The following is a 25,520-nucleotide window of genomic DNA, read 5'->3' as shown; positions in this document are numbered from 1 at the left end:
GTAACCTTGCCACAAACACCCAGCTTCTTTGCCAGTGTAATTTCCTTGTTCCTGCTTCCTTTTGCCTATGAAAGTTTTTCCTTTTGTACGGCTCCTTGGAGAGCCGTATCTGCTACATTGGATGCTGCCCAAATCAAATCAATTTTTGCTCAAACTCTTAAAATGTTTAATATACCTCAGTTTATCTTTTTTTTTTAAAGATTCTATTCATTTATTTGACAGAGAGAGAGGGAACACAAGCAGGGGGAGTGGGAGAGGGAGAAGCAGGCTTCCCGTTGAGCAGGGAGCCCGATGAGGGGCTCCATCCCAGGACCCCGGGATCATGACCTGAGTCGAAGGCAGACGACGCTTAACAACTGAGCCACCCAGGCGCCCCACCTCAGTTTATCTTTTAACAAAGGCACAACTAATATTCCAACTAAACAGACAACTGGGGGTGGAAGGAGCAAGGAAGCCTGTAAATCTCATCCATAGGTAGCAAAAATTCAGCCCAGGTGTGAGGTAGACTGGTATATATAATTCAACAGGCCCAGGCCCTGAAACCTAAGCTGCTGCACTTAGAACTGTGTGGGCATGCCCATTCCAGGGCTTGGGTAGAGGGGTTTCCTACCTCTCCCAGGAGTGCAACATGCTAGCAGTCACCTCTAGGACAGAAAAGAGGAAGTCATTGGCAAGAGGGTTCACTCAGTCTCTAGATCTGCTATCAGAAAGCCGCAACCCCATCTAGTGCTTTCTGTATTACCTGCCACAAACACGCCCTCCATAAACTTCAGGATTAAGTTCAACGTTTTTCTGATTTGGGATGAGGCTGTTGGATCAGACTGTGATCCCCTGGGGGCAGGGACAGGGTATGAGGCCCAGGCCGTTGATTCAGACTGCACATATTATACATCTACTATGTGCCAGACCCTGGGAACCCTGCAGGGAGAGAAGCAAAGGCAGGTCCCTGCTTTTGTGCAATTTATATTTTTAAGATATATCAGCTAGTGATAAGTGAAGAGAAGGTGATGGTGGCTGCTCTAGCGGGGGTGTCCAAGGGAAATCCTCTCTGAGGAGTTGGTATTTGAGATGCTCATAGTACGGGGTAGCCCTGCAGCCATTCTTGAACACCCCAACCCCTCCCTGCAACCCCCTCCAGAAGCGCTCCCTGACAGGAAAGCCCCTACGGAGAGCTGGAGAGCAGTCGTCTTTGGTGCCTGGAGGGGCGGGGCGGGGCGGCGCGGAGAAGGGCCGACCCGCGTGCCCCCCGCTAGGTCCGCAGAAATAAAGCAGGCGAACCCCAGGAGCCCGCAAAGCAAGAGCGGCAAGCGGCAAGCGGCCAGCGGCCGGCCCCCGGGCAGCTCATGCGCACGAGCGCGGGCCGCAGTGACCTGCGCATGCGCGCGCGAGGGCGGGAATCCTAGCAGGGCGGCGCGCGGCGGGGGTGGCGGTTGCTATATCGCCGCGCGAGGCCTGGCAGAGCTGTGAGGCGAGGAGAGGGGTGAGGGAGAGAAGTGCTGCTGCTGCTGAGTCTGCAGGCATGATGTCGACCCTGAAGCCGAAGCATCGCCCCTTCTGCTTCAGCGTAAAAGGCCACGTGAAGATGCTGCGGATGGTGAGGCCGGGCCACCGGCTGGGGGCGCTATTGGGGCGTGCTCAGGGGTAGCGGGGGATGGCTCTCAAGTATAAAGAGGAATCCCCTACCTTCTCTTTCAGCTTAGGCCTCCCCAGAGGCACGGCGGTTCACTGTGCACCCCGGGGGCAGAAGGAGAGAAAGAAGGCACTGCCCTGCCCTTCAGGGGTTCACAGACACATTCATAAAGCCAAGTCAGCATGTCTGCATGAGTGGCCCCACTTGGACCTGCACACCAGGTACCCAGGTTAGCAGGCCAGTCAGCTGCGCGTGTACCCCGTACAGGACAGCCGGGCTGCCGGCTTCGGGGTGTCAGGCGCGCTGGGCGCGCTGCAGTTAGTTCTGAACAGCGGTCTGGAGAGAACGAGCCATCATTTGGAGGAAGGTGCCCTGGCTAGTTAGAGAAGTGGGGACTGTCACGGGAGACTGTGTTGAAGGAACAAAGAAAGGGGGGGGAGGAGATGGAAAAAATAATTTTTAAATTTTAAAGAGGTGACCTATAGGGGAGGAGATGGAAGTAGTTAAAAGCTACAGGGAAACAGTTCCACTTAATGTGAGGAAGAACTTTCTATTGGGAAAGTTCCCCAAATTAAGGGGCCGCATCACTTGGGAAGGCAGTACCTTCCCAAACAGCAGAGGTAACAGGTGTAGATGAGCACCTAGGGAGGATGCTGTAAAAGAGATTCAGACGCAGGTGAGTGCGTAGAACAAACTGCATGCAAGGTCCCTCCCACACCGCAAGTCTGTGATTCTGAGAAATGACTGTAATGTAATACAAGTCAGAGTGCATAAGAGAGGTTTAGGAAACTACTCTGGAGTTGAAAGGACAGAAAGATTGCTTTGGGTTAGGAGTAAATAATCAGGGAAGAAGTGACCTAAGGGTCTGGAGTTTTATGCCCAGTCCTGAAAGCTCTGGAAGAACACTGGAGGAGGAACAAGATCTTGTGAGAAACGTTTAGTTTCAGACATATCAATTCCCTCAACAAACATTTAGGGTATTTAGTTGTAGTCTAAGATCTGACTTAGGCCCTGGAACAAGAACAAGTGAGACAAAAGTCCCTGCCTCATGGAGTTCTTCAGTTTAATCAAAGAGACAGACCGATGAGCAAATAGCTCTACTATGGGGTAAGGCGGGGATAGGCCAAAGAGTGAGACATTTAACCAAGGACCAGAGAAAGAGAGGTATCAGGAAACTTCCTAGAGGAACACAGAGTGGGGTCTCAGGGGTAGCCACCTAAGCAAAGACATGGAGGCAAAAAACAGCATGATTTATGCAGCAAGTTTTAACAAGATGAGTGTTGCCTTATTTTTTTCATGCAACAAATACTTATTGAAAGCCTACCATGTTCCAGGCACTGTTCTAGCCTCTTGGGAGATATCAGTGAACAAAGCAAAGATCCCTGGCCCTCATGGAGTTTATATATTGGGGTGGGAGGGCAGGGGAGACAGACAGTAAACACAATAAATAAATGATGCAGTATTGTAAGAAGTTGTAAGTGCTATGGAACAAGAGACCAGTAAAGCCAGGGAAAGGAGTGTAAGGGGAGGAGGGCTGCAGATTCCAGTAATAGAGTGGTCAGGTTAGGCCTTGTTGAGATGACCGCTGAGCAAAGAGTGGAGTGAGGCTAGGGAGTTAGCTCTGAGACTATCTGGAGGAAAAGTGTTTTAAAAAGGAACATACATTACAATGGCCCTATGACAGGAATGTACCTGAAGGGTTCGAGAAAAAGCAAGGAAACCGGTATGACAGGAGTGGAGTGACTGGGAACACAATGATAGGAGAGGAAGGTTTTGAGCAAGGCTGTATACGATCTGACTAACATTTAAAAAAAAATAGACCAACTGCTATGTTGACAATAGATTGGTCAGAGGGCCAGGAGGGGATTGCTGCAAGGGCAAGGGTAGAGCCAAGAGGCCAGTTAGAGCTATGGTAATTTGGGCAAGGAGGACCGTGGCTCAGACCAGGGTGTTGGCAGGGTAGGCTACAAGAAATGGTCATATTTGGGATATATTTTGAAAGTAGCCCCAACATGATTTGCTGATGAACTGGATGTGGTGTAAGAAAAAGAGAGGAGTCAAGGTAACTTCAAAGTCTTTGGCCTAAGCACTGGAAGGATGGAGTTGCCATCCGCTGAAAGCCTGTGGGTAAAGCAAATGGAGGAGGATCAGAAGTTCAATTTGAGAATTAAACATTGGAATTATCCTGTGGATAAACTGTGAAGAAATTCCGCTAGAAAAGTAGACAGGAGCTGAATGATGGCAGGCTGAATACCATGATGAGAGGTAGGCTCTGTTCTAAAGATCACAGGGAGCCGCTGAGAAGTGCATTTGCGTTTTAGAAATTATACTGTAATACCTTTGTCATGGTAGTTCAGGGAAGATACTGAAGGGCAGTAGCTGTAGGGACGAAGAGGAGGGAGTGAGTTCCCAAGATGGTTAGCATTAAATCAGCAGGACCTGATGATTGATCATTTGTGGGGAGTATTAGGAGCACTGATAATAGGTTTCTCAGGTGGGTGATAAGATAGATGGTGGTATCACCAATTGAGATAGTGCATACAGGAGGAACAGGCTAGATGAGTTCAGTTTTGGATATGGTGAATTTGAGATTCCTGTAGGTATTCAGATAAAGATTGCAAATGGCTATTTATGTTTGAGATGTTGAGGATTGATCTGTGATAGGAACCCACTTTCGTCGATTGGGTCGTAAACAGAATCTAAAGGAATACCAGCATTTTAAAAGGAGAGAAGCCCACCAAGGGAGGATAGTTACAGAGTTGTATAAGAACTAGGAAAAGTGACATGCAAGCCAAAGGAGTAGAAAAATAGGAAAAAGATCTCCAGGGGCAATTAAGCTATGGGGGTCCAATAGAATAAAAACTAAAAAATGTTCATTAAATTTAGTAATTCTGAAATCATTGATAATCTGAGCAAAAGCAGTTTCCACAGAGTGGTGAAGAAATGTCTGAGATATTAGTGGGATATTTAAAAGAGAATTGGAGACAAAGGCTAAGAGTAATGATAGAAGAGCTGTAAATAATGGATTGGGGGAGAATCCAGTGTGACTGAAATCATAGGAACTTTTAAGAAAATGGATTAATCACCAATGTCAAATTCCATGGTGCAGAAAGTTTACAGAAGATGGGGACTGAAGAAGTGACCCTAGATTTCATAACCCATGAACTCAAGACTGTGGTTCAATAGAGTAAATGAAGTGGTTTGAGGTGAAATGTTGCTAATTGTAATTATATTAATTATAAAGAACGGCTTGTAGAGTGGTTATATTTGCTATATAATCAAACTGATCAATTTAGAAGTTTAAAGGTAGGGTATTTTTATACTATGAAAGTAACTGAAAGAAGTATGAATAGGTAGCCCATATAGATTTAAGGTTAAAAAGAGTGTATGTAAATGCTACTAGCTGACAGACTGATCAGAAGAGTCTAGCCAGGGAAAACTCTTGACAAAACCATTTTCCAAGAACATAGAGACTTTGGATAGAGCTAGAACATGACAGCTCCTAAAAACATGATGTTGACAGACTCACTGGGACCCATCAGCTTATTTTTCCTTTAGGTCACTTAACATTTCTGTGTTTTATATCTTCATTTGTAAAGGAGGAGATTGGATTAGATTAATTATCTTTTCAGGGTTTTTTTTACTTAAAATATTCATCAATTCTGATTGCATTCTATTTAGGTTAGAGAAAATATGTAAAAAGTGAAGCATCAGAATTGTTGGGAGTTTTTTTTTTCCTTTGTTCCCGCACAGGGTTCTTCAGAGAATTGTTTTTCTCTAACAATTTATTTTAAACTTTTCTCCAGTATTTTTCATGGCAACATTCTAAGTTTAAGTTTGACAGTAGATTCCACATTGCTAAGAGTTAAGGCCTGATGAGCAGATGATAAGGAATTATAGCAGTCAGTATACAGATGTTTCTTAAAAGAATTATAGAGAAAAAGAGAAAACAGGAATTTCTTTGGGAGCAGGATGAATGGAAGGTGTGTGTGTGTGTGTGTGTGTGTGTGTGTGTTTTAAGAGAAGACAACTTGGATATATTTATAGTATGATGTGGAAAGGAGCCAGTGAGGAGAGATTGAAGGTCTGAGAGAGAAAAGAAGATATGTAGTGGGAAAATATTAAGGGAACAGATATGGGAAGAGATGGTACTAGGTGTACAAGTGGAATGACAAGAGAGGGACACCTAGTTCCCGAAAACACAAAAAGAAGGCAACATCCATACGTTGTAGTAATTCCTCCTTTAGGTGTGTGTGTATATGGCCTAAACCCATTAATTTAGTACTTTAGAAATGATCATTTTTACAGCTTAAACTTGCATTCAGTAATCGTTGAATAAATCGTGTTTTTTTTTTATCCTTATAGGCGCTAAATGTGACATCCATGACCTTTTTTATCATTGCACAAGCCCCTGAACCATACATTGTCATCACTGGATTTGAAGTCACTGTTATTTTCTTTTTCATAATTTTATATATACTGAGACTTGATCGATTAATAGACTTTTTATTTTGGCCTTTGCTTGTAAGTGTTCAGTTTTATTGTTAAAATTAACTACTCTTTTCCTGTCATAGTGAGACATTTTAATAAGCTATTCTTTAGTTTTCTTAAGCCTTTAAGAAATGTCTGATAGGCTTAGGAGGGAGGAACTCTACCCACTGCTACTGTATTCTGTATTGTCCCTTAGCAACCACAGAGCATCAATTCTCTGAGCCCCCATCTACCAGTAGATGGGACTGACCCTTCTGTTAGGAGAATTCACTTAAATGTTGATCTTCTAAAGAAATATAAATTCAAGATCATGGCTAAGAAAATTATAGAGCATTCTTAATCTGTACCTCCCTTTTAAGTACATGTTGATATGGCCTCAAAATTGGGGAAAGAGATGGAAGCAGAGACACAAGTATCCACATCTTGCACATCCCTGATCACTAAATGGAAAACCGAAATAATCTGGGAGGCTGAATAAAGCACAATGTTGTCTTACTTAAGAATGTCTGTAATCATTAATGCTAAATAACTCATCTGGTACAACCTTATTTAGTAGCATATGAACTTCACCTGCCATACTTATAGCATTGAGAATAACTGCCCAGTGAAGCGCCTAAATGATTCTGGAAACTGTCCAAATAGGCAAGTTGAAGATGCTAGTTAAGGTGAACGCATCCCTTCCGCCTGGACTGTTCTCCAGTTCTAGGAAAAATTGAGTGGCTTTACCTCGCTCTCCTCTACCAAATTTTATCTCCGGTATTCTGTCTCTGCAGGTCTCCCTCCTAAGACCCTCTGTAGCCCTTCCCACTTTTGGCTGGACTGGTAGCTGCACTTAAATCTTCCTCGGCTGCGCTTGTTTCATCCTCCTGGGTTCCAAAGTGCTGATATCCAAGCTGATAACCCCCATTAAGGAGAGAGGACTGTGGAGCTTTAAGCATGCCTTCAAGTGGTACCTTCTAGAGCCAACTTGGAAGGCCAATGATGCACATTTCAAGCTAATCACAAGCTGAAAAAGTCCCAAAAGGAGAAAGCTGGGAAATAGGATCTACATAGCAACTCTCCAGACTCCTACTTGATCACACTTTTAGAGCTGGACCTGGCTGGAGGGAAGTCTAGGAAAAGAGATAACAATGGCTTAGTCAGTTGGCCCTCAGAGTAGATAATGTCATTTAGTAGCAGAAAGGGCTAAGCTAAATTATTCCAGGGGTTTCTTCAAAGACATGAGGGGCATGGTCTATATCCTCTTGACTCAAAAAGTTATATAGTTGCTCTTCACATTCTGCTTTCCAAGGTTAATAAAACTAATACATTTTAGTATCATTTTCTGGAGCTTATTACATGTCGCCGTAATAAACTTGGAGCCCTAAGCTTAACAGAATACACTGGGAGAGAGGGTGGTCTATGTGTAGACTGAAATTTAGTCTCCAAATCTCTGAGGATCAAACTTTGCTGATACTGTAATCTCTGAGAAATGGTGCTATATGGTCAACTATGGGATTATTCCATTATGAAACCCAGATTCCTCTCTGTTCTTGATCTAATGGAATCATTTATTCAACAAGTGTTCAGTGTCTGCTAATCCTAGCTTCCGTAATGGGTTCTTTGATAAAACACAAGTCTTATACCTGTGAAATTTTCAATATAGCCAGGAAGCAAGATAGATGAGCAATTCAGTGTAATAGGTGTTGGGATAGATGCATACCCAGGAGAGTGTGGAGGCACTGGGTTGGGGGGGGGGGGGGGGCAAGAGTGGAGGCTTGGGAGGCAGTAGGAGGTCAGAGCATGCAAGGCTTTATATGCCATGCATTTTAAACCAACTGCATGGGAAGCTTTTAGGGGTTTTTAAGTAGGAGAGTGACATGAGCAGCTTACAGTTTAGGAAACTGTATAATAATGGCTTAAAGAGGAACAAAACTAGAGGTAGTTCTCAGAGACCACTTAAAACTTTGTTTCTGAATCCAGGCATGAAAATTATAAAGGCCTGAACTACGGTCATAACAGTAACTAGAGAGAAAGGGGTGAATGGGGTAGAATTGATAGGACTAGGTAAATAAGAATTAAGAATACCTGCCATTTAAATATCTTGAGATGATAATGAGATAGGAAGTACAGAAAGAAGAATAGGTTTAAGGAAGGGCCAGGGAGAGGAATGCAGTAAGTTCAGTTTGAGAAATACTAGGTTTTAGTTGCTTATGGAATATTCAGATAGAAATGTTCAGAACAGGTCTGAAGCTCAGGAGAGTGAGGAGTTAAAACTGCAGCTTTGGAAATCATCACCTTGTGATGGTAGATGAGCTCTGGGACTGGCCTAAATGGCACGGAGAAAATGGAGAGCAAACTGAAGGTAAAACTGGGAAACACCAACATATGGGGTAAAAAGGAGGAGGAGCCAGAGAAGGGAGAGGATGCAAGGGAGACCCGTGCAACAGAAGGTAAGAGAGGAAAGCATCTCAAAAAGGAGTGGTGAATACTGTCACATGTAAAGAGAGAAAAACAAGCCCTGGAAAAAATATATATTCACGGGCTGTGTTACTAGAGGCCCCTGTTACCAGAGTGGTGTGCCTCGAGTGGACGGGTGACCGGAAGGAAAGCTGAGGGAATGGTTAGACTGAGCACGGCAAGAGAGACAACTATAATTAGAGGAGCCACAGAGTTGAGGAAAGCTGCCAGGGACAAAGAAAGGTCATGAACAGAATAAGGTTCCTGAAGATGGTGCATGGGAATGGGAGCCGGAGCATAGCCCTGGAGAAGCTGCCTGGGGCTCTTCTGCTGTAACAAGAGTGAAGGATACAAAGATGGCTGATGATTTCAATTAATGTGTCAATGGGCAAAGGTAACTTCTGCCTCATGGCCACCATCTTCACTGATGAGGAAAGGGCGTGGTCATCTGCATTCAGATTTATTATGTTTATCACTGTCCCAAAGCTGCAATGACTGACCGTAGTGCAGGCCTTCTCTGACCGTTCCCCTCAAGTGTTCCAATGACAGAAAGCACAGTGAGCCAACCCAGGGCTTTGCAGTGGTATCCAAGTACAGGCACAAAATTTCTTGAAATCTTTTTCTTTTTTCTTCTTTTTTATAATTAACATTCTACTACTCCATGGTGTATTGATGTTTGGTTTTCATTATAAAAACAATGTTTTAAATGACCATTAAGGGTCACTGATATTTCAGGACAGGTGCATCCTTTTCTTTCCTGTGGTCCTCTGCACTCCCTAGAACACCACTTTTACTAAAAGCCATTCATACACACTTACCTGAATTAGTCACAGGAGGCAGGGCTGTCTGAAGTAGAGGTGTGGCTTGCCTTGAAGCAGAGCAAAATATCCAACACAGAGGAACATCAACCGAGGACAGTTTCAGTATTTCTTGCAAATGAGAGCTTTTTTTCTTTCTACATGCATCTAATCTTGCCTGTCCCCATTGAACGTCTTCCTATTTTTATTTTTTATTTTTTTTTATTTTTGAGAGACTGAGAGTGTGTGAATGGTGGGGGGGAGGAGGGAGAAGGCAGAGGGAGAGAATCTGAAGCTGACTCTGAGCTAAGCACGAAGCCACCAACTTGGGGCTCAATCTCAGGACTCTGAGATCAAGAGTTGAACGCTCAACCGACTGAGCCACTTATGCGCCTCTATTTTCTTTTTAATAACCACATTTCTAAGTTAACCAGGAGTTTGAAGTCTGATATATCTGTTAACAATACCTTCCTGCCTACAGTTATCTGTAAACAGATATAAACCATTCCAGAATAAAGAGATTTACCTTTCTCACACTATACATCCATTCAGAATATAAGTTGCACCCCCTAAAGCCATTGTTCAGAAGGCAAATGTTTCGTTCCTAGAAATTATTAAATGAATGAGCTACATCATCTGAAATAATAGTATAATCAGTCAGCCATTGCATGCAGATGTAGGAAAGTTTTTTCCTGAAAATTACCATTGTCTGCCAAGTGTGTGCAGCTTTTTTATTGATTGCATTTTAATAACATTATAAAGTTGTTTGATTTAGAATGTAAACTACTCATTTTCTCTTAGCATTCTGACTTTCCAGTGTACCATTCTATCATAAACCTGCCACACAATACACTGTCCATTCCCAACCAGATGCATTCTCCTTCCAACTATATTTAAATAAAAAAGAAATAAGTTTAAGTAATCAAATGATTGGTATATCATAGGTTAAGAGACACACTAGGCATCAGTGTAGACCAAATACAGTATAGGTGTCATTTTACTGTGGCAGTTGGATTTCAAAAAAATACAAAAACTAAATTTGTTTAATAAGATGGAACTTTCAAAATATCTAATCAGCTAATTCGTTTTCTGGCAGTCTTCATGTAAAGCTGACCTTTCTATTCTGTGTTTTAGGATATTATCAACTCAATGGTAGCAGCAATATTCATGATAATCATATCTGTGTTGGCACTGTTACCAGAAACCACAACATTTATAGTCCTTGGAGGGGTAAGTGGAGGTCTTTCTGATTTCTTGCTTTAAGTTAGATTAGTATTCACATTTACCTGAAAAAAAGATTATAAGAACAGAAATCTACACTGTATTCATCCCTGGGTTTCCTAGGCCAGTGTATGGTCCCTAGTGGCTTAATATTTTTTGTGTGAGTACATGTCCTGATTAACCTGAAGGAATATGATTTCACCCTAAAACGGAAGTGAACCAAATAGTTCCTCTATGTTCTGCATCAATATGTAGAGCTAGACTAGACTGAGAAAAGCTACTGGAATCTGTTACACTTAGCTCTGAGATACCTGATGTCAAACAAAAGACCATGGATGAGTTTCATAGCTCTCCCTTTTAAAGACAGGGATACATACCACTTGTTAAGGTGAGACAGATTGCTCTGAGCTCAGTTATTCTTTGTCCAGAGCTTTCTTCAGATAGAATACAAGATGTCTTGTGATAAGGTTGTAGGAAACCTTATAAGTAAAGGATTTGTTTTGAACATTGCTTGAAGAGAAGCAAGCCAGTTTAATCAGAATTTATCCTGGAAGGCAAGCCAAAATAAACAAGAGTCAAATAATTGAATTTTAGTTCCATCTGATTCTCTTCTGAGATTTCTTATAGGAGGTTCAAAATCATTTGACTTTTCTAGATTCTGACCTAGAGATGTGAATCAGAAAGATCTTAAATAAATCTCCCTCCTACTTCCTTGTCTTTCCATAGTATGGGCCACTTAGGAGAACTAACCATTCTCAGACACCCATGTATGTCACAATCCATGGTTTTTCATCTCCTTACTAAGCCCCAAGCAACTTCATGGGGGATGAGAATTATTCTAGAAATAAGATAGTGCTGTAACGGCAATTTCCCCCAGTTATCTTTAAAGATAATCTTATCCCAGGGCTCCTGGGTGGCTCAGTCGGTTAAGCATCTGACTCTTGGTTTCGGCTCAGGTAATGATCTCAGGGTCCTGGGATGAAGCCTTATGTCAGGCTCTGCACTCGGCAGGGAGTCTGCTTGAGGAGTCTCTCACTCTCCCTCTACCCCTCCCCCCCAAAATAAATAAATATTTTTTTAAACTTATAAACAAAAAAAAGATAATCTTATCCCTCTACTATGGAGAAAGAGGGACAAGGCATAGGATTTACAAATGACCCTTGAACAACATCGACTCCCCAGACAGCTGAAACTTTTTAAACTCTGACTTCCCAAAAACTTAACTACTAGTAGCCTACTATTGACAAGAAGCACCAAAAACATAAACAGTTAACACATATTTTCTATATCATATGTATTATATACTGTATCTTACAATAAAGTAAGCTAGAGAAAAGAAAATGTTATTAAGAAAATCTTAAGGAGGAGAAAATACATTTATAGTACTGTACTACTATATTTATCAGAAAAAAATCCATGTGTTAAGTGGACCTATGCAGTTCAAACCCATGTTCAAAAGTCACTGGTACTTTTATTCACGTACTCATTCATTCACTGATTCGTTGTTTACAAAGGTGCACTTTAGCAGATGCTGACAAAGTATAGAGTTGTGCAGTCCCATGCAGTAGTCATTAGTACATGTGGCTACTGAGCACTGGAAATGTGGCTGGTCTGATTGAGATAAGCTATACATGTAAAATACATACTGGATTTCAAAGACTTACCAAAAAATGTATATTATTTCATAATAACTTTATTATATTGATAACAAATTAAAATTATATTTTGGATATACTAGGTTAAACAAAGTATGTTATTAAAATTAATTTCACTTGTTTTTCCTTTTTAATGTGGCTATTAGAAAAAACTATGTGGCTTACATTGGTGACTCACATTCTATTTCTTTTGGACAGCACTGGACTAGAACATGAGTCTACCCTAACCTCAGATTGCTGAGAGCCTAATGCAGGGAAGAGAAATGAAAACAGCTGTATATAAGCTATTGACAGAGTACTCCAGGGCACAGAAAAGAGGAAGCAACTACCTCACTCTGGCAGTGGAAACTCAGCTTGCCAGGAATAAAGGGGAGATGGGGGGATGGTTCCAGGTAGAGGAACCAGCAACATGCAGAGTACCAGAGTCATGGAAGGATAGGTAGGAAGTACTCAGTGAGGTCAGAACCTAAGAAGCTGAGTTTGAGATTCAGGATGGTAAATGGAGTGATATCCAGAGCCAAGAGGCCAGACTTCCTGGCCATTGGAGGAAAATGACCAAATAGCACGCAAGGAATGATATCCCTCTTTTCCAGCCCAGGCACCAGCTCTCAAATAGCCATCAGAGTACCTAAAGACCAAGTGTTCTAGTTTATTCCCTTTACCTTATTTCCCCCCCCCTGAGGCCTATTTAGAATCCCACCCTTTAAGTAGATGTAGCCCCAGCCTTTAAGAGTTCACTTTGGATCATCTTATCACTCCAGTTCTCTAAAGTGTTTATCACAGCTACTGTTGCTTTGGTTTAATCTTGAGCTGCTGTTAACTTTGACCCTCCAGTAGAGTTTGTAGTAAGAAAGGCAGTTGAACATTGGGGTAGAAATGTTGATTGATAACTAAATATCTTCGGTAGGGCTTTAAATCATACATGGGGCGAGCAAGTCAGGAGATCCATGCAAGTATTTATTTCAGAGCCCACACCACTTCAATATTATCTCTGCTCACCTAAGTTATCTTTTCCCTTTTTCTAGGCAGGTATTGGGAAAACTTGGGAATGAGAATGAAATGATCTCTGAAGTCTCTTCCCATTTTAGTAATAGGTGGAAGCGGAGGGAGCAATCTCAGTACCCTGGCAGGAGAGGAAGCCAGTGGGCAGACCGCTTAAAACCTGTGTGAGTGACCAAGCTCCAGACCATGGCCACCACAGTGACAAAGTGTGTTTGTTTCCAGGTGTTTGGACTCCTGACAGCAGTGTGCTGTATTGCCGACGGGGTCCTTATTTACCGGAAGCTTCTATTTAATCCAAGTGGTCCTTATCAGAAACGCACTATTCATGACAAAATATAAGTTTTGTAATTTTACATTACTTTTTAGTTGATGCTAAGTACTAAATATATTAAATATATTTATTCCTCCCCATATTTCCTGTAGTTCTCATTTTAATCTCAATATGGGAACTGGAAGAAGAGATGTGGGAACTCTGTGCCCAGCGCTCCCATACGGTCGTTTCCAAGTCAGCACTGATCCTGATCTGACTGGGTTTTCCTCCTCCTGGGCCTGGGTGGCAAAGAAGAATGCACCCGGACCGCCCTAAATGGTCTCCAGAGTCCCCTTCCTGGCTGGCTGGCAGCATGGAGGGATGGAGTTGCAGGAATAATGAGTTCCCAGGCTAGGCAGTGGCATCTCATCCCAAATGGCGACAAGGGTGGCTGGAGGGCCTGGTTTGTCCGCGGGCAACGAGAGCTGGGTGCGCGCGAGGGACGGGAGGCCAGCAGCCGTTGGGGCACGCCGCTGGTTCCCAGGGTATAGCCTGCCGGGGGCGGCAACCTCAAAACTGCAGGGCCAGCCAGGCCCGGGGCCCACTAGGACCCCCACCGGGAGCATGCAACAGCAGCAGCGTCCCGCACGCCCAGGGGCTGCCGCAGCTCCGGGGACACACTCACGCTCAGCTCCCGCACGCCCACGGGCTGCCATAGCACCGGGGACACCCTCACGCTCAGGGCCGTCTGCGCAACCCAGGAACGTAGCATCCAGTGCGCCGCAAGGTGCAACCTCAAGGACACCCACCCAGGAGCCCAAGAGCGAAGTGGAGAAGGCCGCCATTCAAAAGCGTGCTGAAGGACGGGCCCTAGTCCCGCTCCAATTCAGGGACAGCTTCAAGCATTTTTTCTTCTCGCCCACCGGAGTGTTGAAGATCTTCAGGCTGGTGAGCAGAGAGAGCTGGTGATGCGGGCTGGGTGCGGCCTCGGGGAGTGAGTCCCAGGGGGCGCCAACTCCCAAAAGCTTCCCTACTTCCCTACTTCCCTTTGCCAGCCCGTTTGTTCTGCCTCATCTTTCCTCCCTTCTCACCTTGCTCCTCCCCACACTCAACTGTTATTACTAAACCAGCACTGTTTTTCCTGTCTTACTTTGTATATCTCAGGTTTTCCCTCACAAAGGGAATTAGGGAAGCAGTGAAGAGCAGAAATGTATAAATTAGCAAACAAAAATAATTGAATTGACCAAAATTGATAAACCAATGGCTAGTATAATAGGGTGAAAAAAGGGTGAAAAGAGAACATATATTTAAAGTTAGACACCAGACAGGGAAAATGATCACAAAGGATGAAGAAACTGAGGATCCCCAAGAGTACTTTACAAAACAAATAAACCTAACTGAAAGAAATAGTTTATTTTCTAGGAAAATATAATTACGAAAACTAACCCCAGAATAGCGAAAAACCTAACCAGACCAATGTAAACACAGAAGAAAATGAGAACTAATCAAATGAGTATCTTTCAAAAATATATCAGGGCCAGACTTTTTTACACATTAACTCTTTCAAACTTTCATGGGATGTAATTCTGATACTATTGAAACTTTTTCAAAGAATGGAGAAAGAAGAAGCCCTTCTGAATTATTTTTTCAAAGTAGTATAACACTGATATCAAAACCTGACCAAGTCAGAAAAAGAAAATAGAAATCTCACTTGTATCAAAGCAACAAGTATTAATATATTAGCAGAAAATATTCAGTACTTTTTAAAAAATACACCATGATGATGCAATATTAGGACTCTATTAAAATAACCAACAATATAGGTAAAAGGAGAACAAATTTGGAGACTATATCAAATAAGGAAAAGAACACATTTGACAAAATTCAACATTCATCTCTGCAAAAAAAAGAGATCCATAAAATAGAAATACATAGATATTTTATCGACATTATAAAAATAAACCCAAAAGTCAGCATCATATATAATTAAGCATCAGAAGTATTCCCATTAAATGAGGAAGAAAGAGGATGCCCTCATCAATACCGTTATTCAGTGTTTTTCTAGAACTCCTAATCATCACAATTAGGAAAAATAAATAACAGTTGAAAAGATGAGGCAAAATATCATTTTTTCAGCTGATATCACTGCCTAAAAAACTCAAAATCAACTGCGAACAAAGTTAGAACAAGATAATTTCTACTAACTCATTAGTAGAAATGAACAAACAAGCATTTAAAATAGAAGAAAATATTTCTCTTTACAACAGCAATCAAAATGGTAAACTATCTAAGATTAAATGAAATAAATGTGAAAGACCTATATCAAGAAAACTCAAAAAACTCAGAGATATTTCAAAACTACTAAAAATAACTGGAAAGATATACTTTGTTCTTGAATAGTAAAAGTAAATGTTTTAATCTTTCCAAATTAGAAGCTAAATGAAATCCCAGTGAAAATACCAACAGGCTTAGCCTGGGGAACTTGACCAAGACAAACATGGGAGACACAAACAGTCTGAGGATGAGCACTGAAAGGGGGACTAGGTCAGACAATAACATAAAATAAATTGCCTATAATTGCAAAAGTACTAGAAAAGAAATCAGCACCTCAATGGAAGAGGATAGTCTCAAAAGAGACCCAAATATACCTGGGAATTTAGTACATGATAAAGTCTGGATTTCAGATGAGCGGGGAAAATACTGGTGTTTCCCAATAAATGATGTTGGGATAATCAGCACTGTTTAGAAAGAAAGAAAACCGGAGCTCCACCTCTTTCTATCAAAATCAGTATATATTTACTCTACTTATACATACTTCTTTCCAGTATGAAATAAACACTGTGAACAGTAGTTACTTTTCAGGAGATAGACTAGTGTTGGGTTGAGGGAGAAGAAAGAGACTGGAGTTATTTTTCATTCTTCTCTACTTAATGTACACTCTTATTATTTCCATGTATTTCATTTCTTGGAAATATGAGAAATTTTACAAATAAAATGTCTGTACAAAACAATACAGACAAGTGCAATATAATCAGATTTACATTCTAACAGTTTATGGGTTTGTTTTGTTTTTTACTAGCCCATGTGCATTAAAATAAATCCTGTTTCTTTTATTGCAGGGTCTTCTCATAGGAGCATTAGTTTGTTTTGTCATTGCCAAAGCCAATGAGCCGTTTATAGCCATCACAGTTCTGGAAATCTGCATCGTTCTTTTTTTTATTCTAATATATATGCTAACCCTTCAGCACTTGCTGGTTAATTTAGATTGGCCCTTACTTGTAAGTGTTTATTTTCATAATTCAAATATAAGCTTTGCCCTCAATCCCAGAGTAAAGTCTCTCCTCAAGTGAAAGCAAAAGAGCTATCTCTCTGGACAAGAACATAATTGAGCTGTGACAGGGTGTTGCCCTAGTCCCAGGGGAGAAACTAGCCTAACACCTAGAAGGATTCCTTGGACACTTCTGTCCATAGCACAACCAACACACACACCTGCTTTCATCTCACTATGGCACTGAACACATGGTACTTTGCAGCTTGTCCTAAAGAAAATTTCAATTAGTATATTCAGTAGGTAAACACACTTCTCATCCATTGCTTGTAAAACAGCACATGCTTCTACTTTTCAAACAGCAGCTACTCTAACATTATAAACATTTCCTCCCCTGCATAAAGCAAGAGTTGGCATGGCAAAGTTGTAGGAAAATTGTCACCCACACTCTGAAAGATTGCAGGAGTCAATCTTTTCATGGGTATTAAGGGTCCATACTCCCAAAGAGGTGCCACATGGTGGAGTACTCAAGAAAAGACATTGCATTGCCTTCTTTAGTAGCTTTTTCCAGAACTTCATATTCTTTACCAACTGAAAAATTCCTGAAGCTAATCCCTCAGGTCTCAGATAAATCCTATTTATTGTGGAGCCTGAGGTTCTGCATCCTTGCAGACTGGAGAACTACTGTTCTGTCCAGATACAGACATGGACCCACTTTCTGGCCCTGGCACCTTCCTAGCTGTGTGAACTTTAGCCTCAGTTTCCCCATCTAGGAAATTCAGCAAAGGAAAAGGGTGATAATAACTACCTCATAGGGTTCCTGCAACATTTAAATGTGTTTAAAGCAAACAGCACAATGCTCAGCACAAAGCAAAAGCTAACATTCACTTACAAAGTGTCCATCGGACCCCATAAAGTAGTTAGATGGCTTTTACCATTTTATCTTGCACTGTGAACAATCCTAACTCAGAGGTCAGGCCTCTCCCACATCCCACTTCCTTATAGTACCTTTTTCTAACCTTAACGTAGGATTGGTTGCTATTGAGCTAAAACACAAAATACATTCTTGAAGTGTGTGAGGGATTTTCGAAAAAAGCTGCGAGCTCTCTCTATCCCACAGAGTGCAGAGCAACAGGAAGCAGACAGAGCAAAATATGAGCAACTCTAATTGGACATATGGGAGACCCTCTTAGTTATGGAGAGCTATAATGATAGAGAGGTTTCTGAGGGGAAACTAAAATCTCTGTCCGTGGAGGTTTTCAAGAAGGGAAGGTAAATGAACCGTTCTGAGCACACAGTATGTGCCAGGTACTTTTTCATACGCGTTACCTTATTTAATCCTCACAACCACCCAGTGAGGTTATAATTTAGCAGATGAGAAGACTTGATGAAAGAGATGAAGTTGCTCATGGCCATAGGCAGTTACTTGGAAACTCAGGCCTGGCTCTAGCCCAAACCCCTTCCAGACTTTTTGCCCTATTGCCTTATGATGGTTTCTCTGTCTCCATCCTCCCTTCATTATTATCCTCCTCGGAGTCTCTAAATGTGTTGTTCTCTGTATCTTCTCCTGTCTCCTTGTGGTTTCCTTAAAATATGGAGCTAGAGGGGAACAGATTATCCTGGAGGGGGCGGGTACAGGTCCTTAGGGCAGGTGACTGAGGGCACCACAGCACACAGGTCAGCTGTGGAGGACTAGAGCCCTCTGAGGAAAGGTCCACTGCTAATAAGCTGGAGGGCTGGATGGAGCCTCAAGGCACCATGCTTTGACGTGTAGGGTCCGGGGAGAACATCTAGGAAGTGTCTCAGACAAAGGCAAGAACTGGGGGCTCCTAAGAATGAACCAGAAAGGTCCTATGAGAGGAACTGTTCTCACAGTGGTCACAGACAGCTCAGGCCAACTTTTGTAGAATTGCAGGCCTTCGGTCAACTCTGATAAAGCCAGGCCCCCTTTTGCTACCTCTATCCTTGGGTCAGAGCATTCTCTTTCCTTTGGATGACTATGGGAGCCCCGAAGCGTGATTCACATGGACATGCCTGCTGAGCTCCCAGGAGCTCCATAGTTGGGAAACTATGAAGGTCGCTCAGTTATTCTGAGGCACAACTGACTAGCAGCACATATAACCAAGCAGCCACATACTAACCAACACAGTTGGTCAGATGGTGTGTGATCTAATGGACTTGGAAGGTTTTTTAAAAGACCCATCAAAAAAGGATCCAAAACTGTGTTCTCCTATCCCGTCCCTTCCTTTCTAGTCTTCTCTTCCAGATTCCGTAAGGTGAAGGACGTGCACATATGAGATTGTTCAGAAGGGTAGTTCCACCGGGTGGTAACAGGAAGGCCTTGGCAGGGGAGGCAATGTGCTGGGTTAGGGAGAGTTTGGGTGCCTAGGAGAGGGCTGCTTGTCACTTCAGAGAGTAGGTGGACTTGGAGATGTGTTGGCATCATGCTGCAGAAGTCCCCTGGGACCCAGTGGGACTGGGGAAAGCCAGAGAACACAGACTGTCCCTGTTTTAGGGCTCTGTACAGGCTCGAGGACCCACCCACACACTGGAGGCATCCAGCATGCACAGTCCCTCTCTCCTGGCAAGATGGTTTGGTGCCCCCAAGGTAGTGCCCCCAAGGTAGATCATTAGGGTAAGTAGTACCGATTTTAAGTGGCGGTTTCCTTAAAGGCTCCCAGGAGTATAGAGTACCTTATTCCTCTATTCCCATTCTTGTTCTGGCAAGGGGCTAATGATGAAAACTCCCAGCAGGGAAATAGAAAGTTTGATAAATCAGGGCTTCAGATGCTCAGCAGAGAGCTGAGCCTCACGTACAGACCTGCTGAGATCTATGGACTCGGGATCATATTTTGGCAAGGCCTCCTTCTCTGGGGAGATGATGGAGCCTGGGCTGGGGGATCCATACTCCAGTCTCAAGTGCATCTTCTTGCTTCTGTGAAGACTATGCCAGTGACTCTGATGCCCATGAGTCCACCTCTCAGCCAGCCCTTGACTTGGTGTCATGGGCCTGCATCACATCTAGTGAGGATACAGCTTTCCTTACCCCACCCATGGTGGGGTCACTGTCTTCATTTTTAGACTTCATCATCGATTTTACCCATGAATCTAGTGTCATCTGTCAACATACCCAAGGAAAGTATGAATTGTAATTATCTTCTGAATAGCCCATATTTTTAATACTTCTACATTATAAAAAATATTATCGAATATGGTCAGAGAAAGAGCTCTGATCAAGCAGATGTTTTTGCCAATAGAAAGCAATTTAAAAAAAGAACATAATAAACATTTTAAACAAAAACTCTACAGAAGTGATGATTCCAAAACTACCAGCAATATCTTTACATTTAGAAAGAGGAAGTGTCAGCTTTAGAATGTCCCCCTTCATATAAGGTTAATGAAAAACCACAGTTCTGGTCATCTCTGATCAGGTTATGTCACATGTTTGGAGAACTCCAGGCACAAATGGAATCAGTGGGAGTTGCAGCTAGCTGAATACTATATAATGTTTATTATATATAAATTCTTGTTACAAATACCACATTTTGTGAAACAAATTGTAAATGTTCAAATTTTTTTCTAATATTCAGTGATTTTTAAAAATAAGCATTCACCATTAAAGCATCTTTTTCTTTCCCAGTTAAAATTCTACACGATTTTATCTCAGCAATTTGGGTGCTTTATGGAAAAATAACAGTCAAGTAACAAATCCATCTCTCATTTTAGTCAGAGGAGGTTACCTGAGTCAATAGGGTATTTAGTCAAGGGGGAAAGAAAAAGATGGTAAGTAAAGATGGCACGTGACAAGGCTCAGCTGCAATTTTACTCCATCAGGAAGAAAATCTCTCTCTCTTGCTCCCTCTCCCTCTCCCTCTCTCTCTCTCTCTCTCTCTCTGCCAACGATGAGGCCAACAACAATGATGTGTCTAAGGCGAAAGGTCGGGGTGGGTGGGGGGTGTATTACAGAGAAGGCCTCTGGACACTCAATTCAGGCTGCAGAGGGTCCTAGCCACTTACTGGCTGAGCAACCCCAAGCTGTTGCTTAGCCATCTGTAAATTGAGGATAAGGATAATTTGTTGTGAGAATCAAATGAGATTAACACCCTGGCACAGTATGTGACACACGGGAAGTGCTCAAGAAGTGTGATCTGTGAGAGAATGTGAGATGTAAGGCAAACATGAACTCCAGAGGACAGTTCAGGAGAGCCCTTCCTTGTGAGCAAGGGCCAGAGTAAATTATAGTAAGGACAGAGTAAACGAACATCTAGTATTCCAGTGAGGAGATGGAAATATGACAGGGAGTGAACGACGGGCTAGCGAAGCCTAGTCTGCAGTTGATTTATTAGTCTTACCATTGGCTTTCATCTAAATTCTCAACCACCTATGGCCACAGCTAGTTAATTTTTGTTTTAAAAAGTTTACATCCTATTTCTTAGTTGTAAGAGTCCTTGTTCACACTTTTTTACTATCTTGGTTTACATGACCCTAAAGGACTAAGCTTCTTGCAAAACTGTACACCGCTGCACCTGCCCTACTGTGGGCAGACTTTTCATTCAGCCCACAGAATCCAGCTGGATCTCACTTCTAACCCGCAGCAGCCCTGCTCCTTTCCCCCCAGTGTTACCCACCAGGTGTCCAAATAATTAGTGCCCCTCCCTGAGGCAAGTCACATTCCGTGATAGGGACGGGACTCCTTGCTCAGCAATCTCAATGGGAGAACACCTGAAGTCTGCAGAAAGTTCACCGACTGTGTACATTTTGAAGGCAGGTATCACAAGTCCACATTTTGATGCACTCATGACCCACTCGATGCCAGGCACTTATCTGGTATTTTCAGATTCATTATACCATTTAATCCTCAGATCAACCCAGTGAATCCCAATCACTATCCCCATATTTAAAATGAACATGTTGACACAGAGGATGATAAAACATGCCCCGGGTCACACATCTAGGAATTGGCAGGCCAGAAGAGTTCATCAACAAAATACACTCCCACTGTACACGTCCCATACCATTTTGACCCTCCATGACCCATTATCCACAGAAAATGCCCAAGATGGATGCTGCACTTCCAACCTGGGGGGATGATGGGAGGCAACAGTGAGAGGAGTTCTGACTCCCCTCCTTGGCAGATACCCAATCTTAGGCAATTTAATAAACCTCTCTAAGCCTCTGCTTTGTCCTCTTAAAACAGGGATCATAACAATACTGACTCTGGAGGGTGTTTGTGAGGGTTAAATAAGATAATGACTGGGAAATACTGAGCACACTGAAGAGCTCTATCAGAGCCATTATGATTCTGCACACTGGGTGGCAGGGCTCCTTGCTAGATTTGGGGAGGTGCACCAGACAGGCTGACGCTACCAAGTCAAGACATCAAGACTTAAGGACTTAAAATATTCCAATTAGATATCCAGGCCATATCATGGTTCTATCACCCTGAGCTTTTGACCCTCCCCACACTGGGGCCATGGACACAGTGAGTATCCACTTTTCCATTATTGCTCTATTACCAAAGCCCAGCCTCTGCTTATCCTCAGGAGTGGCCCCCTCTACTCATCCTCGCCCTTTATTTAGCACACAAAGCTGCAGTTTGGGCTAGCAGTTAAAGAACTCAGTACTGGAATCCAGAAGAAAGGACAAAGGCAGCCCACAGATGCTAGGGCAGACTCAATTCCAGCCATTTCTTAGGAAAGAACAAAAGTCAACAGCACAGGCATTCACTCTAGAATACCAGGCCTGCTCCTCAGGTGGGTTCCTGCCTCCCTGGGATATGTGAACCTACAGAATAAATAAGACCCAACTAACTTCCAGAGAATTGGCTCTACCTGCAGATTTGGGAATGCAATTAAATTAGTAAAGTGCTAATCTAAAATTTAATGTTTATATTAAAAAATATGGAACAGAATGCAGAATTTGCATTAATTTAAAATAATAGGATTTTTAAAAAATCATAATTTATAGAGGTCCGATTCGGGTAGGACCCCATGCCTCTAGGTGTTTTTCATGCTCACTTTCTTATGCCCTTTAAGGAGAATATAATGGGAAAGTTGTCAGCTTTTTTTTTTTAATGGCACTCTTTAATGAAATTAAACCCATTTCCGCTGACAAAGTCCTATCCAGGACCTTAAAATCACATAAACTCATGTCTTGGAAGATGCAAGAATTTTGCTGCTAATGGTTCCTCTTAATATTAATCAAAGGGAAAGTTTTAAAAAGACATCCATCCTTAGATGGGTAATTGACCAATTTAAATATTTTATGAAATCACATTTTCACATAAAGTTGACAGTTTTCAATTCTGTATTACAGGATCTTGTCAACAGTTTTATTACAGCTGTGTTCCTTTTAATAGTTGCCATCTTGGCGATGCAAGAAATGGAAAGAAGGCACTTATTCTACGTTGGAGGGGTAAGTCGAAACCTTCGTGAGCCCCTTTAAGATTAGTATTTCAGGGGTACCTGGGTGGCTCAGTCAGTTAAGGGTCCAACTCTTGGTTTCGGGTCAAGTTGTGATCTCAGGGTCATGGGATCAAGCCCCTCATCGGTCTCAGTGCTTGGCGCAGAGTCGGCTTGAGATTCTCTTCCTCTCCCTCTGCCCCTCCCACTTGCTCTCGCTCTCTCTCAAATAAGTAAATCTTTTTTTAAAAAAATCAGTATTTCAAAACTCTTTGCAAAGGGAAACTAGCAGACCATCATTAAGATGTAAAGTTGCATAAGCTCTAAACTCATGAAAATCTTCATTCTAATACTCATTCTCCAAATAGGTACAAACTCCCCTTTCGAGAAACGTACACACTATTTTTTGAAATGTTGCAACAAGGTGTTCTTGTCTATAAATAGGACTTTGACTCTTCTGGACTAGAGATTTATATTTTAAAAGCACATGAATAGGAAAAAAAAAAAAAAGTACATTGTCCAAAGTGAATGGCCCAGAAGGAAGGAAGGAAGGAAGGAAGAAAGGAAGGAAGGAAGCTCCCAGCATGTGCCACACACATGGCCAGGCATGTTTTGACTTAATTTTTACAATTCTCATTTTTACAGATATGAGAACTGAGGTTAAATACTTTGCCCTGGCTCACAAGCCTGGGACAAGCTGGGACTCAAATCCCCATCATATGAAGAGCACAAGAAATGGCAGATTAAATGCTTTGAAGATGGAGGGTGGGAAGCGGGGCGGTGAGACTTTGGTTCAAGAAGTTAAGCAATGCGAACAAAAATTTATCCAGAAAAAAAAAAAAAAGCTTGACTTCTTTGAATTCATTCCATAATCAGTAAATATTTGCCAATCCCATTGGATTGTGCCAGACCCAGGCTTAGTGTTGGGGATAGAGTCCCTTATCCCTGTAGGAGCCCACAGATTAGCTGGGGCAAGACCTACCTAGGGAAAGTTCATTCAAGCATCCAGGGATTAAGTGACGATGAAGAGAAACATCCAGAGCGGGCAGGATATGGGAGGCACCTAGATTCTTGGGTGCTATGCGCTGCTGGTCCCCATCTGCTAACTCAGACACCAAGCCTTCTCCTACCTGCCAGGGGCTCCCACCATCTGGACCCCATCAATTCTTACTTGCATGACAGGAGCCCCCACCACACCCCACTGGTGTCCCTGCCTCCTCCAGTCCTTTTCACCTCATGGCTTACTGCAAGTGGGCTTTCTGACTCTGGCACCTGATCTCTCCTCTCAATAAAATCCCCAATTCTGCACTTCCTAGCCTCAACTCTGCCCCCTCCCTCACCAGCTCCAGAGGTCTCAGCCACACCACACTCCTCAGAGACCCCTGTCCACGATCTGAAGTTCTCTTCCTCCCAGCTGGTCCCCTTGGGAACTCCTTCCTGCCCTTTTCAAACAAAGCCCAGGAGTCCTTTCTACTGAAGGGCCTTCTCAGGACCTCATACCTATATGGAGCCTCCTACAGCCAATACTCTTCTCTGGTCCTTTCCCGGTGCCTCAGGCATCAGGCAAGGTCATTACTGACAGCAAAACCCACCATTTCCAAAATCCCTTGCCCTGCGAATCGCAGAATGTGCCACAGCTGTCAGCTAGGCAGACACCAAATAGGCAGTGCTGGGTCAGAGGGGGATAAGCGGCCACCTGCAGCCCCCTGCCCCCTGGGATGGGATAGGGAAGACAGGTTGCTGCTGAGCTGCAGAATAACCCAGCCTTTCCTTCCCGTATCTTGTGTCTGACAGACCCAGTGTCTCACAGCGGCAGTCGTGTGTATCCTGGATGGGATTATGGTCACCAAGAAGATAAGGGATAAAATGAGAAGAATGCTGGGACTCGAATATGAAAGCAGTTCCTCCCTGCTCCTGGAGCCCAAGAAGTCAGGGCCCACGCCGGCGCCCGGGAAAGCGGGCACGCGGGGATCCTCCAAACCACCCACGCCGGCAGCCTCAAAAGCTCCCGTGGCGGCACCCGCGAAGGCACCTGCGAAAGCACCCACACAGGCCCCCACGTCGGATGCCTGGCGCACCTCCACCCAGGGATCCTCGAAGGCATCCTCACAGGCATCCTAGCTGCCACCCTCGCGGACAGGAGCGTCTGTGCCTCGTCCCTCCCGCTAATCCCTCCACTGAGCTTGCATGCTGTCACCTGTCCGGCCCACACGCGATCATAAAATCAGGGCTGCTAAATCGGGAACATTTCTGCTTCCTCGTGTTGCCTTGTGTAAAAGTCGAGCTACCTTTTTCCGCGGCCGCTGCGCCCCGCGCGGCGCGGGACGAGGCTGCCCCAGAGGGCCGAGGCCAGGGCCTTGAACCCG

The 25,520-nt window shown here is 43.2% G+C and overlaps 3 protein-coding genes across 19 annotated transcripts in view; 2 read left to right on the top strand and 1 right to left on the bottom strand.

Moving 5' to 3' along the window:
- TK2 (thymidine kinase 2) overlaps positions 1–25,520 on the bottom strand; it is a 97,612-nt gene that overhangs the window by 38,395 nt on the left and 33,697 nt on the right. The window contains exon 1 of one of the 12 annotated variants that reach the window (XM_073880187.1): positions 10,956–10,971. The exons of 10 other annotated variants lie outside the window; for them this stretch is intronic. The gene's annotated coding sequence lies outside the window, so the exon portion shown is untranslated. Of the gene's footprint in view, positions 1–10,955; positions 10,972–25,520 lie in introns of those variants that run through there. One more of the 12 variants, XM_073880185.1, reaches the window with a different exon arrangement.
- On the top strand, positions 1,273–13,588 carry CKLF (chemokine like factor). Of its 5 annotated transcripts, none has more exons than XM_073880189.1 (4): positions 1,273–1,594; positions 5,996–6,154; positions 10,492–10,587; positions 13,322–13,451. In XM_073880189.1, exons 1-4 carry the CDS (start codon positions 1,520–1,522, stop codon positions 13,322–13,324), a joined length of 333 nt encoding a protein of 110 aa, XP_073736290.1. In that variant the 5' UTR covers positions 1,273–1,519; the 3' UTR covers positions 13,325–13,451. The 5 variants fall into 5 exon arrangements, with proteins under 5 accessions (XP_073736290.1, XP_073736291.1, XP_073736293.1 ...); XM_025888777.2 differs by lacking the exon at positions 13,322–13,451 and adding an exon at positions 13,458–13,588 and having other exon boundaries at positions 1,411–1,594; XM_073880190.1 differs by lacking the exons at positions 10,492–10,587; positions 13,322–13,451 and adding an exon at positions 6,895–9,153.
- Positions 13,913–25,399, top strand: CMTM1 (CKLF like MARVEL transmembrane domain containing 1). Of its 2 annotated transcripts, XM_025888756.2 has the most exons (4): positions 13,913–14,433; positions 16,605–16,763; positions 23,069–23,167; positions 24,949–25,399. In XM_025888756.2, the coding sequence occupies exons 1-4, from the start codon at positions 13,921–13,923 to the stop codon at positions 25,273–25,275; spliced, it is 1,098 nt and encodes a 365-aa protein (XP_025744541.1). In that variant the 5' UTR covers positions 13,913–13,920; the 3' UTR covers positions 25,276–25,399. The 2 variants fall into 2 exon arrangements, with proteins under 2 accessions (XP_025744541.1, XP_025744542.1); XM_025888757.2 differs by lacking the exon at positions 16,605–16,763.

Source organism: Callorhinus ursinus, unplaced genomic scaffold (assembly GCF_003265705.2).
Source record: "Callorhinus ursinus isolate GAN/ISIS: 27379988/994484 unplaced genomic scaffold, GSC_fseal_2.0 scaffold37, whole genome shotgun sequence".
Lineage (NCBI taxonomy): Eukaryota > Metazoa > Chordata > Mammalia > Carnivora > Otariidae > Callorhinus > Callorhinus ursinus.
Note: the sequence above shows the minus strand (reverse complement) of the source record. Positions and strands in the feature narration are given on the sequence as shown.

Excerpts from the sequence above, each read along its gene's own strand:
- CKLF (XM_025888777.2), top strand. The coding sequence starts at position 1,520 with ATGATGTCGACCCTGAAGCCGAAGCATCGCCCCTTCTGCTTCAGCGTA. Across the intron at positions 1,595-5,995 it reads ACGTGAAGATGCTGCGGATG|GCGCTAAATGTGACATCCAT; the intron begins GTGAGGCCGGGC and ends TTATCCTTATAG. Across the intron at positions 6,155-10,491 it reads TTTTATTTTGGCCTTTGCTT|GATATTATCAACTCAATGGT; the intron begins GTAAGTGTTCAG and ends TCTGTGTTTTAG.
- CMTM1 (XM_025888756.2), top strand. The coding sequence starts at position 13,921 with ATGGCGACAAGGGTGGCTGGAGGGCCTGGTTTGTCCGCGGGCAACGAG. Across the intron at positions 14,434-16,604 it reads TGTTGAAGATCTTCAGGCTG|GGTCTTCTCATAGGAGCATT; the intron begins GTGAGCAGAGAG and ends CTTTTATTGCAG. Across the intron at positions 16,764-23,068 it reads ATTTAGATTGGCCCTTACTT|GATCTTGTCAACAGTTTTAT; the intron begins GTAAGTGTTTAT and ends TCTGTATTACAG.